Source organism: Elephas maximus, chromosome 3 (assembly GCF_024166365.1).
Source record: "Elephas maximus indicus isolate mEleMax1 chromosome 3, mEleMax1 primary haplotype, whole genome shotgun sequence".
Taxonomy (NCBI): Eukaryota; Metazoa; Chordata; class Mammalia; order Proboscidea; family Elephantidae; genus Elephas; species Elephas maximus.
Genome location: NC_064821.1, coordinates 112,836,813 through 112,856,045, shown reverse-complemented (window position 1 = coordinate 112,856,045; position 19,233 = coordinate 112,836,813). Strand labels below are relative to the sequence as shown.

The following is a 19,233-nucleotide window of genomic DNA, read 5'->3' as shown; positions in this document are numbered from 1 at the left end:
AGGGTTTTATTTTGGAATGCAGTTCATTTATTACCACATCCATGGGAAAATGATCAAATCTGAATCTTTAGCTCTCACTTTTTCCCCTCAAATCCAGTTTACTCCTACACTTTCAACTGCTGCCAGACAGCTCCACCAGGTTATCACTCTGCTGTCTAAAATTGAACATGTCTAAAATTAAATTGCTTATTGTGTTTTAGAAGTAGAGACTAATTTAATCATCTCCCTAACTCAATGAAGCAGGTACTATAACCTCAGTTTACAGGTAAGGAAAGAAACAGATTAAAAAACTTGCCCAAGAACACACAGCCTGTGAATTACTAGATAAACCTGGGCATGTAAATCGACATCTTTCAGTTTAAGTTTCATCACTTGTAAAATATGGCTATTAAATATCTCACATTTTGTAAGGATTGAATTAGAAAACGTAAGTATAATTTCTTTGAAAGTTAAATTTTAAGTGGCATTGTTATCAGTTACCAGGTCCTATCAATTCTATATTCACTATATCTTGCATTTATTTCAACATTCGCCACACTAGCTTAGGCCTTGATTACTTTTCACCTGGCCTATTCCCATAGCATCTTAACTAATGGACTTCTTATTTCTAATCTGTCCAGTCTAGCTAAATCTTTCTGAAGCATAGTTTTGGTCACTTTACCCTTCTGCTCAAAAACCTTCAAAGGTACTCTTTTGCTTATAAATTCCAAAGTCTCAGCCTGGCATAAAAGAACTTTATTTTTTCAAAGCTTAACTTTGTTTTCCTTCATGTACCTAAATGAATCATTGGGAATTCCCTGTACATACCACATGCTTTTCTATCTTCATTGTTCACAGTGTTCTTTGTTCAGGATGTATTTCCTATCCTGCCCCAAAACTCATGCGCACGCTTGTCTCTACCTGCTCCAGACATGTACACGTATACCCACCATGCTTACGCCATGTTCACACTTCTTTCAAAATCAACCTGTCACTCGAGGTCTAACTTAGCTATCCCCTTCATGATTTCTCTCCTCACTTCTCTGGCTAAAAATAATCTTTACCATAATTTTCATTTCATGTTATGTGCTTCTCTTTTGAGGCAAATGCACTTTTGTACTTGTATAATAGTCATATACATATTTTATCTCTATTATTAGATTATAAGCTCTGTAGGGCCCGTATCTAACTCACATTGTATCCCTGCCGGCAGTAACACAGAGCCTTATGTACAAATAAGACATCCAGGAGAGAGAGGACAGTGGTTTGTACCAGGATGGTGGCAATGAAAGTGGTGACAAATGATTGGATTCTGGATATATTTTGAAGTTTCTTGGCCTGAGCAATTGGAATAATAGAGTTGCCATTAACAGAAATGAGGAAGAGGAGTAGTATTATTGGACAGGGTGAGGGTGGGGTGGTAATGGTTGTGGTGGGGATTGATGTCAAGAGCTCAGTTTTGGACATGAGAACTTGAGTTGGAGATGTCAAACAGGCAGGTGAATATATGGGTCTAGGGTTTAGAGGAGAGGTCCAGTCAGAGAGGTATATTTGGAAGTCATTATATAGATGGAATTTAAATGATGGCATTGGATAAGTTCACCTAGGCTATGAGTGTAGATGGAAAAGAAGAGAGGTCTGAGGATGAGCCCTGTGACAGCCCAACCTTGAGAGTCTGGACATGAACTATCAAGAGACTCAGAGGAAGTAACCAGAAAAAATAGGAAAACCAGATAATTGAGGAGTCTTGCAATCCAAGTTTAAAAAAAAAAAAAATCAAGGAGAGACAAATGAACAGCTGGGTCAAATGCTGCTAAGTAAGATGGAAACAGTGAAATAAATTAATATTGTGGAGGTGAATGATGACCTTGGTAAGAGCCCTTTTAGTGGGATGATAAAGTCAAACCCTTGATTGGAGTAGATTCAAGAGAGAATAGAAAAAGAGAGATTGAAAACTATGAATATAGACTTTTTTTTCCCAAGGAGGTGCTGTAATTAAAGATTTTGGATGGTAGCTGTAGGAATAAATGGAGTCAAGAGAAGCTTTTTGTTTGTTTAAGATGGGAGAAAGAAAAGCATGTTTATATGCTGAAGGAAATGATCTAGTAGAAAGAGAAAAACTGATGATGCAGGAGAGAGAATTGCTAGAGTAATGTCCTTGAATGGGGAAAAAGGAATATGGTACCTGTGTAGAGGGATTGACCTAAGCTAGAGTCATAGCTAATTCATTCGTAGGAACACGAGAGGCATAGACAATACAGCATAGATGCAAGCAGGTGCATATATATGACAGTGGGAGTATGTGGATGTTAACGGGTTGCTTCAGTTTCATGTTTAATCAGCTGAAAGTAAAGATAGGAGGGGAGGTATTGATATTTGAGGAGAGAGAGTATGAAATTACAGCCTTAGTGTAGTAGAAAATGAACCAAGAAAACATAGTATGATTGCTGGCATATTAAGGACCCACTTTAAGTTAATGATCCATAATTTAAAGTGAGACCAGTTATGGTTGAGTGTTTTTTCTCCAGCTTTGTTTAGTTGCACAGGTGCAGGCTCAAGGTTAAAGGAAAACTGGGAGTAACTAAGATTTTGGTTTTGCCCGTAAGTACAGTGAATTAAGATAAGGGCGAGTGAGGTAAGGGTATAAGTAAGCAGTGATTATAATAATTAACCTTAAACTCAATAGGGAAGAGATGGCATGAGAGGGATGAATAAGGGAGTAAAACAGTGATGAGTCAAGGGATCGAAGGGCATTAAAGGATGGTTGAAGGGGTATAAGAGCACATATGAGCCAGAAAAGTAGAAAGTGAAGATTAACTTTGCTGAGGATAAGGTCAAGTATATGACCATGGGAGTAAGTGGCTGAAATAAAGAGAGGAGGACAAATCATTTATGTGAGAAGAGTTCAAGAAGGTAAGAGATAACAGTAGTAGGATTACCTTCGTAGAGTCCTTGAGCCGCACAAACTGTTAAGTGCTCAACTACTAACCAAAAGGTTGGCAGTTCAAACTGACCCAGAGGCACCTCAGAAGACAGGCCTAGTAATCTGTTCCCAAAAGGTCACAACCTTGAAAACTTTATGGAGAAGTTCTACTTTGGAAACATGGGGTCACCATGAGTCAGAATTGACTTGACAGCAACTAGCAAAAACATCATCTATTCTGAAATACAGTGCTGTCAGTGATAGGATAATTTCTGTACTTCTACAAGGAAATGCAGTTAATATGACTGTTATTCAAATGCATGCACCAGCCACAATACCAAAAATGAAGAAATTGAAGATTTTTACCAACTTCAGTATGAAATTTATCAAACATGTAATCAAGATGCATTGATTATTACTAATGATTGGAATGTAAAAGTTGGAAAAAAAAGAAAAAGGATTGGTAGTTAGAAAATATGGCCTTGGAGATAGAACCCACGAAGGAGATCACATGATAAAATTTTTCAAGACCAATGACTTATTCATTGGAAATACCTTTTTTCAACAACATAAATGGTAACTGTACACGTGGACCTTGCAAGATGGAATACACAGGAATCAAATCGACTGCATCTGTAGAAAGATATAATGGAGAAGCTCAATATCAGTCAGGACAAGGCCAGGGGTCGACTGCAGATCAGACCATCAGTTGCTCATATGCAAGTATATTGCAGGATTCTGTGGGCAAAATATTGAATGTTTTAGAAAGCATCAAGAGAAAATGGAAGGAATACATTGAGTTACTGTACCAAAAAGAACTGGTTGATGTTCAACCATTTCAGGAGGTAGCATATGGTTAGGAACCCATGGTATTGAAGAAAGAAGCCCAATGTTCACTAAAGGCATGGTAAAAAAAAAACTATAGTGCAGGAATGGACAAAATACCAATTAAGATGTTTCAACAGATGCATGCACATTTGGAAGCTCTTGCTCATCTATGCCAAGAAATTTAGAAGACAGCTACCTGGCCAGCCAGCTGGAAGAGATACATGTTTATGCCCATTTTAAAGAAAGGTGATCCAACAGAATGCAGAAATTGCTGAAGATAACTCAAAAATGGTTGAAGCAGTACATTGACAGGGAACTGCCAGAAATTCAAGCCGGATTCAGAAGAGGATCTGGAATGAGGGATATCATTGCTGATGTCAGAAGGATCTTGGATTTAAACAGAGAATGCCAGAAAGATGTTTACCTGTGTTTTATTGACTACACAAAGGCATTTGCCCTTGTGAATCAACAAATTACGGATAACATTGCAAAGAATTGGAATTCCAGAACTCTTAATTGTGCTCATGCAGAATCTGTACATAGACCAAGAGGCAGTCATTCGATCAGTACAAGGGGATACTGTGTGGTTTAAAATCAGAAAAGGTGTGTGTCGGGGTTGTATCCTTTCACCATAATTTACTCAATCTGTATGCTGAGCAAAGAACCTGAGAAACTGGGCTAGATGAAGAACAGGGCATCAGGATTGGAGGAAGACTCATTAACAGCCTGCCATGTGCAGATGACACAAGCCTTGCTTGCTGGAAGTGAAGAGGACTTGAAGCGCTTACCGATGAAGATCAAAGACTTTAGCCTTCAGTGTGGATTACATCTCCACAAAAAGAAAAAAAAAAAATTCTCAGTACTGGACCAATAAGCAACATCATGATAAACGGAGAAAAGATCAAAGTTGTCAAGGATTTCATTTAACTTGGATCTACAGTCAGCACTCGTGGAAGCAGCAGTCAAGAAATCAAAGGATTGCATTGTGTAAAATCTGCTGCAAAAGACCTTTTTCAAGTATTGAAAAGTAAAGATGTCATTTTGAGAACTAAGCTGCACCTGACCCAAGCCATGGTATTTTCAGGCGCTTCATATGCATGTGAAAGCTGGACAACAAATAAGACTGAAGAATTGATGCCTTTGAATTGTGGCGTTGATGAAAAACCCCAAACCAAAGCCAGTGCCTTCGAGTCGATTCCGACTCATAGCGACCCAATAGGACAGAATAGAACTGCCCCATAGAGTTTCCAAGGAGTGCCTGGCGGATTCGAACTGCCAACCCTTTGGTTAGCAGCCGTAGCACTTAACCACTACGCCACCAGGTGTTGATGAAGAATACTGAATATACTAGGAACTGCCAAAAAAAAGAACAAATATGTCTTGGAAGAAGGACAGCAAGAATGCTCTTTAGAAGCGAGGACAGCAAGACTTCGTCTCATGTACCTTGGACATGTTATCAGAAGGGACAGTCCCTGGAGAATGCTTGGTAAAGTAGAGGGTCAGCAAAAAAGAGGAAGACCCTCAGTGAGATGCATTGACACAGTAGCTACAACAATGGGCTCAAACATAGCAACAATTGTGAGGATGGCATAGGACTGGGCAGTGTTTCATTCTGTTGTATATAGGGTCCCTATGAGTCAGAACTGACTCGACAGTAGCGGACATCCACAACTTTCACGGATATTGAAATACCCAAGAATTATGCCAGGAGTAGTATTGGAGAGGGGGCCGGTGATTCAGGACATAAACTCTTTTGGAGATGGGAGGAGAGAAGTGGTGATAAAGGTAGGCTGCCATAAGGATGTGAGATATAAGTAGTCATTTGAAACCATAGTGTCTTAGTTATCTAGTGCTGCTATAACAGAAACACAAGTGAATGGCTTTTTTTTTTAGTTTTTATTGTGCTTTAAGTGAAAGTTTACAAATCAAGTCAGTTTCTCACGCAAAAACTTATATACACCTTGCTACGTACTCCTAGTTACTCTCCGCCTAATGAGACAGCCCGCTTCCTGCCTCCACTGTCTCTTTTCATGTCTATGCCACCAGTTTCTAACCTCCCTTCCCTCTCATCTCCCCTCCAGACAGGAAATGCCAGCATAGTCTCAAGTGTGCACCTAATCCAAGAAGCTCTCTCCTCACCAGCATTCCTCTCCATCCCCTTGTCCAGTCAAATCCCTGTCTGAAGAGTTGGCTTTGGGAATGGTTCCTGTCCTGGGCTAACAGAAGATCTGGGGGCCATGACCACCGGGGTCCTTCTAGTCTCAGTCAGACCATTAAGTGTGGTACAAGTGGATGGCTTTAACAAAAAGAAGTTTATTTCTTCGCAGTAAAGTAGGCTAAAAGTCTAAATTCAGGGCACCAGCTCCAGGGGAAGGTTTTCTCTGTTGGCTTTTTCATCAGTCCTCCCCCAGAACAGGAGCTTCTCCACACAGGGACCCTGGGTCCAAAGGATGGGCTCTGCTCCCTGCACTGCTTTCTTGGTCATATGAGGTCCCTCCCTCTCTGCTTGCTTCCCTTTTCTTTTATCTCTTGTAAGATAAAAGGTGGTGCAGGCCACACTGCAGGGAGACTCCCTTTCCATTGGATCAGGGATGTGACCTTAGTAAGGGTGTTACAATGCTGCCCTAATCCTCTTCAATATAAAATTACAATCACAAAATTGAGGACAACTACACAATACTGGGAATCATGGCCCAGCCAAATTGATACACACGTTTTTTCGGGAGTTAAGTCAATCCATAACACGTGGGTTTTGCTAAATTTATTCAGGGAGAATGTATATAGTGACAAAAGCAAATAGCTGAGTTTCAAAGCTAAGTGCAATTTGAAAGAGGAACCTAATAAAGGACCAACAGAATGGGAGGGTTAGGTTTTGTAGGGACAGAAGGCTAAAAGGTCGATGCGAAAGAGAGTAATGGTAAAATAAGAGAGTTGAGAGTAATGATTCAAATGATGAATTGTAGATAAAGAAAAGAAACCAAAAAGGTACTGATTAATTGGTCAGGGGATTGGAGGTCTCAAGGAGGGTGAAAAATTAGAGACAGTGGTATCACAGAAACCAAGTTGGGAAGTTAAGAGGGGATTGTCAACAGTGTCAGATGCTACGATGTAAGATAAGTACTGAAAAGTGTCCCTTAAACTGGACAATTGGAGGGCTAGGTGATTTTAATAACAGTAGGTTCTATGCTGTAAGAGAGGATCGTGAAACTATATTGTAGTGGATATGGAGCAAATAGGAGGAGTAAAGAAGTAGGCAGTATTATTGACTAATATTCTCAGAAGTTGGACTACGAAAGGAAGGGGAGATACACTAATACCAATGAAGACATAGCTAAAGGAAATGTTTTTGTTGAGAGAATTGACTGGAACATCATTATATGCTCAAAAGGAAAAGACAAAAGGAAATATAGGAGAGGAGACAGAATTATGGAGAAGAGTCCCTAAGAAAGTGGTAAGACAGGTTTCAGAGTACAGAAAGATTAGTCTTAGATAAGATGGGCAACTCTTCCAGTGAGAGTGGAAGAAAGAGCTAAGGATGGATTTAGATGAATTTGTAGGAGGTGGAGGAGGAATTTAAAGACAGTGGAGAAATAATTTAAAGGATTTTTTACCTGACTGATGCTTTTTACTTTCTTAGCGACATTGAGGGTGAAGTCATTTAGAGACTGAAGGAAGGAGGATAGGTTAGGGCATTTTAAAATTATGTAAACTTGGAATAGTGCACAAATGGAATCCACTTATTTATTTTTAAACTATTTAGTGTCTGTAATAGTAGGCACTGTCCTGGGTACTAGGGATACAGGAGTGAACAAGACACTAGTAGAGGAGTGGACAAGTACAAATAAAATATCAGGTAGTCATAAGTACTGTGAAGAAAAACTTATGAAAAGCGGTTGATTTTTGTCATTTAAAAATATTTTATTCTTAAGTCTGATTTTTTTGTGATTTGAAAATTAAAAGAATTGTTTAAAATGTTTTCTTTTAAAGTATTTTTATCATGTGAAGGAAGATCATCCTCATTTTCTAGAAATCTACAGTACAATCATTGTACTAAAGTAAATAGAATTTACAGGTTAAATCCAAAAGTGAAATCACATTTCTTCTCAATATAAATCTTTTGATTTTAACTTACATTAAAATTGATTGTGTAATTTGTTGATATTCTTTCCTAGGCTTTATTAATCAAGTTTAAATCTGCATGTGTAACTGCATTCTACACTCATTTGTGCTTACTATGTGCCAGGTTGTCGCTGGGTTTTTGTTTTGCGTATGTGCCAGGTATTTTCTAACCATAAGGCATACATTAATTCATTTAATCCTTTCAATACCTATTAGTTAGGTACTATTGTTGTTGTTCTTGTTAGATGCCATCGAGTCGGTTCTTACTCATAGCAAGCCTAGGTACAACAGAACAAACCACTGCCCAGTCCTGCATGATTCTCATAATCATTGTTATGCCAGAGTCACTTGTTGCAGCCACTGTGTCAATCCATCGCATTGAGGGTCTTCCTCTCTTTCACTGACCCTCCACTTTACCAAGCATGATGTCCTTCTCCAAGGACTGGTCCCTCCTGATAACATTTCCAAAGTCTTGCCATCCTTGCCTCTAAGGAGCATTCTGGCTGCACTTCTTCCAAGACAGATTTGTTTATTCTTTTGGCAGTGTGTAGTATGTTCAATATTCTCTGCCAACACCATAATTCAGAGCCATCAATTCTTCTTCATCCTTCCTTATCCATTGTCCAGCTTTTGCATGCATATGAGGTGACTGCAAATACCATGGCTTGGGTCAGGCACACCTTAGTCCTCGGAGTGACTTCTTTGCTTTTTAACACTTGACAGAGGTCTTTTGCAGCAGACTTGCCCAATGCGTGTGTCTTTGGTTTCTTGACTGATGCTTTCATGGGTGTTGATTGTGGTTCCAAGTCAAATGAAATCTTTGACAACTTTGATCTTTTTGCCATTTATCATAATGTCACTTATTGGTCCAGAACTGAGGATTTTTGTTTTCTTTATGTTGAGGTGTAATTCATACTGAAGGCTATAGTCCTTGATCTTCATCAGTAAGTGCTTCAAGTCCTCTTCACTTTCAGCAAGCAAAGTTGTGTCATCTGTATAAAGCAGGTTGTTAATGAGTTCTTCCTCCAATCCTGATGCCCCATTCTTCTTCAGATAGTCCAGTTTCTCAGGTTATTTGCTCAACATACAGATTGAATAAGTATGGTGAAAGGATACAACCCTGACACAACTTTCTTGACTTTAAACCACACAGTATCCCCTTGTTCTGTCCAAACGACTGCCTCTTGGCCTATGTACAGGTTACTCAAGAGCACAATTATATATTCTGGAATTCCCACTCTTCATAATGTTACCCATAATTTGTTATGATCCACACAGTTAAATGCCTTTGCATAGTCAATAAAACACAGGTAAACATCTTCCTGGCATTCTCTGCTTTCATCCAAGATCAATCTGACATCAATGATATTCCTCATTCCAGGTCCTCTTCTGAATCCGGGTTGGATTTCTGGGAGTTCCTTCTTGATGTACTGCTGCAAACACTTTTGAATAATCTTCAACAAATTTTTCTTGTATGTGATATGAATGATATTGTTCAATAATTTTCTAATTCTGTTGTATCACTTTTCTTTAGCATAGGCATAAATATGCATATCTTTCAGTTGGTTGGCCAAGTAGCAGTATTCCAAATTTCTTGGCATAAACGAGTGAGTACTTTCAGTGCTGCATCTGTTTGTTGAAACATCTCAATTTGTGTTCTGTCAATTCCTGGAGCCTTGTTTTTCTCTGGTGCCTTCAGTGCAGCTTGGACTTCTTCCTTTAGTTTTATCGGTTCTTGATCATATGCTACCTCCTGAAATGATTGAACGTCAACCAATTCTTTTCATTACAGTGACTGTATTCCTTGATCTTCTTTCGATATTTCCTGCATCATTCAGTATTTTGCCCATAGAATCCTTCACTTGCAACTCAAGGCTTGAATTTTTTCTTCAGTTCTTCAGCTTGAGAAATGCTGAGCTTGTTGGTCCCTTTTGGTTTTCAAACTCCAGCTCTTTGCACATGTCATTTTAATACTTTACATTGTCTTCTTGAGCTGTCCTTTGAAATCTTCTGTTCAATTCTTTTACTTCATCATTTCTTCCATTTGCTTTAGCTACTCCACGTTCAAGAGCAAGTCTCAGTCTCTTTTGACATCCATTTTGATCTTTTCTTTCCATCCTGTCTTTTTAGTGACCTCTTGCTTTCTTCATGTGTGATGCCTTTGATGTTAGTCCACAGCTTGTCTGGTCTTCAGTCATTAGTGTTCAATGTGTCAAATCTATTCTTGAGATATCTCCAAATTCACATGGGATATATTCAAAGTTGTACTTTGGCGCTCATGGACTTGTTCTAATTTTCTTCAGCTTCAACTTGAATTTACATGTGAGCAATTGATGGTCTGTTCTGCAGTCGGCCCCTGGCCTTGTTCTGACTGATGATATTGAGCTTTTCCATTGTCTGTTTCCACAGATGTAGTCGATTTGCTTCCTGTGTATTCCATCTGGTAAGGGCCATGTGTATAGTCGGTGTTTTTGTCGTTGAAAAAACGTGTTTGCAATGAAGAAGTTGTTGGTCTTGCAAAATTCTATCATGAGATCTCTGGCATAGTTTCTATCACTAAGGCCATATTTTCTAACCACCGAGCCTTTTTATTTTCAGCTTTTGCATTCCAATCACCAGTAATTAATCAATGCGTCTTGATTGGATGTTTGATCAATTTTAGACTGCAGAACAAGTCTTCAGTTTCTTCATCTTTGGCATTAGTGGTTGGTGCATAAATTTGAATAATATTTGTATTAACTGGTCTTCCTTGTAGGTATATGGATATTATCCTATCACTGACAGCATTGTACTTCAGGATAGATCTTGAAATGCTCTTTTTGATGATGAATGCAACACCATTCCTCTTCAATTTGTCATTCCTAGCATAGTTGACCATATGATTGTCTGATTCAAAATGGCCAATACCAATCCATTTCAGCTTACTAATTCCTAGGGTATTGATGTTTATTCGTTCCATTTCATTTTGGACAATTCCCATTTTCCTAGATTCATACTTCATATGTTCCATGTTCCTATTATTAATGAATGTTTGCAACTATTTCTTCTCAGTTTGAGTCGTGCCACATCAGCAGATGAAGGTCCTGAAAGCTTGACTCCATCCACGTCATTAAGGTCGACTCTACTTTGAGGAGGCAACATTTCCCCAGTCATATTCTGAGTGCCTTCCAACCTGAGGGGCTCATCTTCTGGCACTATATCAGACAGTGTTCCACTGGTATTCATAAGGTTTTCACTGCCTAATTTTTTTTAAGAAGTAGACTGCCAGGTTGTTCTTCCTAGTCTGTTTTAGTCTGGAAGCTCACCTGAAACCTGTCCACCATGGGTGACCCTGCTGGTATTTGAATACTGGTGGCATAGCTTCCAGCATCACAGCAGCACGCGAGCCCCCACAGCACGACAAACTGACAGATGCATGAGGGTACTATTATTATCCCATTTTATAAATAAGGAAACTAAGACTCAGAGAAGTAAGCGTAGTCTTTAAGTCTGCCTGAGTTCAAATCTCAACTCTAGTAGGAGTGTTTCCCTTTAAGACTCTGTGACTTTATATAAAGTAATACTGATGAGAACTTCATAGAGTTGTGAGCAAAACATGATATAATGTGTGTGAACTCTAGAAGTATGCTTAGCCACAATGAGCTGTAAACTATCATTATTTTTTGTTTATATGGTTAGATTGTTTACGTGTTTATAAATGAAGGTCTACTTTTTTATTGTTGGTTGATTCTTCTTTTTAATCCTGGATCCTATGTACTGTGTTTTCTTTTCCTGATGCAGGACCGTGGGCCCACAAGTAAGGAAGTCTATTAGCTTTATTAGTACTGTAAAAGGAACTCAAACAAAAGGATATGCCGGTGCAAACCAAAGCAGAATGGCTATGTCAAAAACCATGATGATTCTACCAGAAATGAAAATAGAAAAAATGAACATTTCCTCCCCCAAGATGGTCATACAAGTAATATTCTTTCAAATTCTGAGTTTATTTGAAAATGACAACATGGACATCTTGATTTAAATGATAAAAGTAGAAAATATGCTGCTTCCAAATAGCCGCTTCTAATATTGAAATACTGATTTTGTTTGAGACTTATACTTTGCAGCATAATATTGACACTTGGCTCCGAAAACTCATTATTGATAATGAGAATATTAAAATGGAATGAGAAAAGTCTACTCATGACTTTAAGAACTAGTTGCTTATGATTTTAACCATAGCCAATAAAGTACAGGTCCCTTGGTGGTACAAGTGATTTACAATTAGCTGCTAACCTGAAGGCTGGCAGTTCAAACCACTCAGTGGCACTGTGAGAGAAAGGCCCAGCAATCTGCTTCCATAAAGATTACAACCAAGGAAACACTGGAGCAGTTCTACTCTGTAACACGTGGGGTCGTCATGTTTCATTTTGTTTTTGAACACAGTACATCTAGCATCCGTTGTTCTTGGCAACGTACTCTTGAAAAATATCAAAATGAATTGTTATAAAATTATATTTTCCCATTAGAGAACTCATAATTAAGGATTCAATTTTTTTAAATTTTGGTTGAAATGTAACATATACAGAAAAGTATATGGTATATAAAACATTTTTTAAATATGACATCAAAAGCATAATCCACAAAAGATAAAAATTAGTAAATAGGACTTCATCAAAATTAAATCTGCTCATTGAGAGACTCTGCTAACAGAATGAAAAGCAAAGCCACAGGCTGAGAAAATTTATTTGCTAAGCATATATCTGATAAAGTGCTTGTGTTCAGAATATACAAATAACTCTCAAAACAATATTAATACAACTTAATAAAAAAAAAGAGGCAAAACATTTGAACAAACACTTCACCAAACTAGATATATGGGTGGCGAATAAGCACATCAAAAAACTGTTCCCTATCATTAGTCATTAGTCATTAGGGAAATGCAAATTAGAAATGCAGTGAGGTACTGCTACACATCTATTGTTGTTCATTGCTGTCTAGTCGATTCTGACTCATGTTAAACCCACGTATTCAGAGTGGAACTGCTTCACAGGGTTTTCAAGGCTGTGACCTTTTGAAGGCAGGTTATCAGACATGTCTTCCAAGGCGCCCCTGGGTAGGTTTGAACCGCCATCCTTTTGGCTAGTACACACCTATTAGAATGACTAAGAAAGACTGGCCATATCAAGTGTTGGCAAGTATGTGGAGGAGTTGAACTCTTGTATGCTGCTGGTGAAAATAGAAAACAATTTGTTAAATAAAATTATTTGAATGTTAAACACAGTATATCATCCAGACATTCCACTAATAGGTATTTACTCCAGAGCAAAGAATGTTTATAAAAAGACAAGTGCATAAATGTTCACAGCAGCTTTATTTACGATAACCCAAAACTGGAAACAGTCCTATTTTAATTTTAGCAAACAAATACAACACTATATAAAGGAATAATACATCATGACTGACTTGAGATAACATGCAAGATTGTTCCACCATTCAAAACTCAGTAATACTCATCATATTAATGGGTTTAAAAAAAGAAAAGCCACGTGATCACAACAGATAAAGAAAAACATATTTGACAAAATTCAATATTCATTCACAATTAAAAAATAAACCTCTCAACTAACTAGAAATAGAAAAGATTTCCTCAAGGGCATTATGAAAACCTACAGCTAACATCATACTTAACGGTGAAAGACTGAATGCTTTCCCCTGAAAGTTGAGAATGAGGCAAGGTGCCTGTTTTTACCACTTCTATTTTTCTATTCTTTTTAATTTAACGTCGTCCTAGTGGTCATAGCCAGGACAATAAGACAGAAAAAGGTAAATACAGACTGTAGAAGAAGAAACAAGCTCTTTATAGATGCCATAACTACCTCTATAGTAAAACAATAGCAAAAATATCTGTAAACGTGCTACTAAAACTAAGGAATGAATTTAGTAAGATCACAGAATACACATTCAATATACAAAAATCAGTATATCTATATACTAGCAACGAAACTAAATATACACTATGAGTTGAAATCGACAGCACATAACAATACCATTTATAACAGCATCAAAACTATGATGTGGTTTGGGAGAAATAAAAATATGTTCAAATTATAAAACACTGCAGAGAAAAAAGACCAATAGTGCTATAAAGATGCCAAATCTCCCTCCAGTTGATGATAGACTCAACACCTTCCCAGTTCAAATACCAGCAGGATATTTTTTGTAGACTTGGCAAGCCAGTTCTAAAAATTATGTAGAAATGAAAAGACTTTAGAATAGCCAAAAGAATTTTGAAAAATAAGGGCAAAACTGTAGAACTTAACATCATTAAAGATTTACTATAAGACTACAGTAATTAATGATGTGAAGTTGGTATAAAGAAAATGGTTTGAAACAATTGGATATACTAAAATTAACTCAAAATAGACCATGCACTTAACATATAAGCACTAAAATGATAAAACTTTTGCAAGAAAATTTAGGAGTTTTTTTTTGTTTTTAAGCCTACAGTTAGGCAATGACCTCTTAGCTATGGCAGAAAAAGTACAAACCTCAAAAGGAAAAAATAAATCGGACTTCAAATTTTAGAACTTATGTCCACTTCTAAGAAAACAAAATCCTAAGCCACAGCCTGGGAAAAGAACACCTATCTGATAAGGCCTCATATGCAGAATATTTAAGGAATTCTTAAATTTATGAAGAACATAAACAGCCTCCCCCCAAAAATGAGCAAATGATTTGAATAGACACCTCACCCAAAGAAGATATGAGCATGGCACCTAAGCACATGAAAAGATGCCCAATACCCTTAGGGAAATGCACATTAAAACCACAGTGAGATACCACTACACACCTATTAAAAAAAAAAAAAAATTACCTATTAGAATGGCTAAAATTTGAAGACTTGTAATACCAAGCACAGTGATATGGAACAATAGGAACTCCCATATATGGCTGGTAGAAATGGAAATTTATACAGTTATTTCAGAAAATAGATTGGCAGCTTCTTATAAAAAATAGAATATACTTACCATACAACCCTGTCGTGTAGGGTCTTATCTTACAATTTAAAGAGAGATACTCAGGTTTTTATGCATAAAGTCATTTAGTTTATCGCAAGGTAGTCATGGCAAGCATGCAAGTAAGTCCTAACAACATTCTTATAGAATGGGAGAATCAGAATTTACAGTTAAAATGTTAGTCCAGTTGTCAGAATCCAAATCTTTAGACTTAACACTTTTACCTTTATATAAGAGGACCAGGAGGAAGGCTTGACTATGGCTCAAAGAGCACAGATCCCTCATAGCTAGGGTCCAAAGCTGGCAGCAGTGGTCAGAGTCTCAGCAGCTCTTAGTCTTCAGAGAGAGTAAGAGACTAGAGAAATACCCTTTTGCCTCTGCCTTCTGTCAGTGCATGGGCAGAAATTCGGGGTTTATATGTGAAATTCTCACCTTGGCCTCACACAATAAGGGCCGGTATAACATCAAAGCCAAGTATGTTATGTCTTTTCTCCAGGGTTAGAGATATGCCAAATGTGACATTTTTTCTTCAAAGTTAGAGATTAGGGTGGTTGTTTAGATTTATGTCTCAAGGATAGTTTACAAAGATTAACTAGATTAACCACAGCATGGCAGGTCAAAGTCAGCTTAAAGTTTGTTAACCACATTCTTCACATGTTTCTATATCTAAGTTCAGAAGTTTTATAAATGTTGTTGTTAGGTGCCATCCAGTCAGTTCTGACTCATAGCGACACTATGCACAAAAGAACGAAACACTGCCTGGTCCTGCACCATCCTTACAATTGTTGTTATGCTTGAGCTCATTGTTGCAGCCACTGTGTCAGTCTGCCACGTTGAGGGGCTTCCTCTTTTCCACTGACCCTGTACTTTGCCAAGCATGATGTCCTTCTCCAGAGACTGATCTCTCCTGACAACATGTCCAAAGCATGCAAGACGCAGTCTTGCCTTCCTTGCTTCCAAGGAGCATTCTGGCTGTACTTCTTCCAAGTCAGATTTGTTCGTTCTTTTGGCAGTCCATGGTATATTCAATATTCTTTGTCAACACCACAATTTAAAGGCATCCATTCTTCTTCGGTCTTCCTTATTCATTGTCCACCTTTCACATGCATATGATGCGATTGAAAATACCATGGCTTGGGTCAGGTGCACCTTAGTCTTCAAGGTGACATCTTTGCTTTTTAACACTTTAAAGAGGTCCTTTGCAGCAGATTTACCCAATGCAATGCGTCTTTTGATTTCTTGACTGCTGCTTCCATGGCTGTTGATTGTGGATCCAAGTAAAATGAAATCCTTGACAACTTCAATCTTTTCTCCGTTTATCATGATGTTGCTCATTGGTCCAGTTGTGAGGATTTTTGTTTTCTTTATGTTGAGGTACAATCTATACTGAAGGCTGTGGCCTCTGATCTTCATTAGTAAGTGCTTCAAGTCCTCTTCACTTTGAGCAAGCAAGGTTGTGTCATCTGCATAATGTAGGTTGTTAATGAGTCTTCCTCCAATCCTGACGCCCCGTTCCTCTTCATATAGTCCAGCTTCTCAGATTATTTGCTCAGCATACAGATTGAATAGCTATGGTGAAAGGATACAACCCTGACACACACCTTTCCTGACTTTAAACCAATCAGTATCCCCTTTTTCTGTCTGAATGACTGCCTCTTGATCTATGCAGAGGTTCCTCATGACCACAATTAAGTGCTCTGGAATTCCCATTCTTTGCAATGTTATCCATAATTTGTTATGGAAAAGAAAATTATTTTCTTACAGTTTTGGAGGCTAAAAGTCCAAATCAGGGTCTCAGCCTTGTTGACGCCCTCCTAGTAAGTAGGCCTGAGTGTTCCTTGGTTCTTTGGCTTGTAAACAATCATCACATGGCCTCTGTGTCTATTTTGGTCATTTTATAACTCAGAAGTGGTTAGTTTTAGGATCCATTCTATACCGGTATGCCCTCATTAACATAACAAAAGAAAAACCCTGTTCCCAAACAAGATCCCATCCACAGGACCAGGAGTTCAACATATTTTGGGGAGACACAATTCAAATCATAACAAAGGTCAACAGAAAAGGCTACGTAGAATATTATTTCACTTAAATGAGGTTCTTGAAAAGGTAAAACTATAGGGACAGAAATCCAATCAATTCTGGATTTGCAAAGGAATGGGAGGAAGAGATTTAATATAGGACAGGCACATTTGTGGCAGCAGTTATGAGTTTGCAAAGTTCATTGAATTTTATTGTATGTAAATTCTACCTCAATACACCTGCATATTAAAATAGAACCTTATGGGATTCAGTTAAAGCAATCATTAGAGAGAAATTTATAGCCTTAAATCTTCATTTAGAAAAAATGAAAGACTAAAAATTAATGAACCAAGTATCCATCTAGAGAAGTTAGAAAAGAAACAGAAAAATAAACTCAAAGAAAGGAGGTAAATAATATGGAGAAGAGCAGAAATCAATGCAATACAAAACAATCAAACAATCAAGAAGCTCAAAAATGTCAAAATTTAATTCTGTGAAAAAGATCAATAAACTTTTTAAACCTATGGTGATACAAATTAAAAAAAGGTAAAAATAACCAAAATCAAGAATGACTAAGACCTTGCAGGCATTAAATGATACTTGGCGCATTTTATATCTAATTTTATTCTAATTTTGCATTTTGAAAATTTAGATGAAGTGAAAAAATTCTTTAAAAAATTTTAACTTACCTAAAGGGACATTTTTTTAAAGGGACAAGCAAAAATTGAAAATTGGAAGTTATTAAATAATTTGATGTGAGTAAAAACTGCCCCTCAAAGATAACTCCAGGCCCAGATGGTTTCACTGGAGAGATACACCAAACATATATGGATGAGAACAGAACACAAACAGCAGGTATACTCCAAAACTCATTTAATGAGGTCTCTGCGTGGTACAAACAGTTAAAGCACTAGGCTGCTAACAAAAAGAATGGAGGTTTGAGTCTGCGCATAGGCATCTTGGGAGAAAGTCCTGGCAATCTGCTTCTGAAAAAATCAGCCATTAAAAATCTACAGAGCACAGTTCCCTGACACACATGGGGTTGCCATGAGTTGGAATCAACTAGACTACAACTGGTTTATGGTGTTTGTTTTTGGTAGCATAACCTTGATCCCCAAACCTGAGAAAAACAGTGAGAAAGATTAGAAGTTATTCTCACTTGGAAACAGATGGAGAACTCATAAATTAAATATTAGCAAATAAAATTTAATAACAATGGAAGAATGATAAATCATGAGGAAGTTGCATTTATACCAAGAAATCAGGATGGGTTTAGTGTTAAAAATCCATCAGGGTAATTCAAAACATTAGCACTGTTAAGGAAAAAAAAGCATATGATCATCTAAATACATACAGGAGGTATTTGATAAGATTAAGAACCTCTTAGGAAACTGGGAATCAGAAGGAACTTCCTTAATCTGATTTAGGGTATCTATAAAAATCTACAGCAATGATCAGAGTTAATGGTGACATATTTAAAACAATACAAGGATATGTACCATTGCTATTTCCATTCAACATTCTTGGAAGTCTTATCCAGTTCAGTAAGGCAAGAAAAAGATACAGCATAAGAATTAGGAAGGAAGAAATAAAGCTTTTAATATTTGTAGGTGACACTCTTGCCTACATATAAAATCCAAAATCTTCTACTGATTAATTATCAAATTAATAAAAGAGTTTAGCAGGGTTATTGGATATCAAATAATAAAAAAAAAGAAATTGTATGTTTATACACCAAAAAAAAAGTTCAAAATTTCACATTTTTAAAATGATGCCATCTAAAATAGCATTAAAATGTGTCAAGTATTTGGGGATAAATATACAAAAGATGCACAAACTTATTTTAAAAACTAAAATTTTGTTGAGAATCATTTAAGAAAACCCGAATAAATGTTCACACAGAGAAAGACTTTGTATTGCAAGTATATCAGTTCTCCCCAAATTTTGATTTCTAGATTCTATGCAATTTCAGTCAAAATTCCAACAGGTTTTTTTCATTATGTTTTTTCAGGAACTTGTCAAGGTAATCCTAAAATTGATAAGAAAATGCTAAAGGATAGTCAAGACACTGTTGAATAAAAACATGATGGAAGGACATGCTCTTACAGATTCTAAGTTAGTAGAAGGCATAGTACTAGCCAACGGGTAGACAGACAGCCTACCAATGACCCAGGCACGTAGAAGTGCTTGGTTTATAACAAATGTGCACTGCAGAGTAACGGGGAAAGGACAAGGTTTTTTTTAAATGATGTTGAGACTATTGGGTATCCATACGTAATAAAAATATATAGGATTCTTGTGTGAGAGACTGACTTGATTTGTAAACTTTCACTTAAAGCACAATAAAAATTATTAAAATATATATATATA

At 37.2% G+C, this 19,233-nt stretch overlaps 1 protein-coding gene across 3 annotated transcripts in view; it reads left to right on the top strand.

The window, feature by feature from the left end:
• DNAI4 (dynein axonemal intermediate chain 4) overlaps nucleotides 1-19,233 on the top strand; it is a 107,832-nt gene that overhangs the window by 3,290 nt on the left and 85,309 nt on the right. For all 3 annotated transcript variants that reach the window (XR_007516678.1, XM_049879526.1, XM_049879527.1), the window contains exon 2: nucleotides 11,630-11,807. Coding sequence is in view for 2 of the 3 variants with exons in the window: in XM_049879526.1 (XP_049735483.1) it covers nucleotides 11,630-11,807 (178 nt within the window). In the remaining variant the exon portion in view is untranslated. The remainder of the gene's footprint in view (nucleotides 1-11,629; nucleotides 11,808-19,233) is intronic.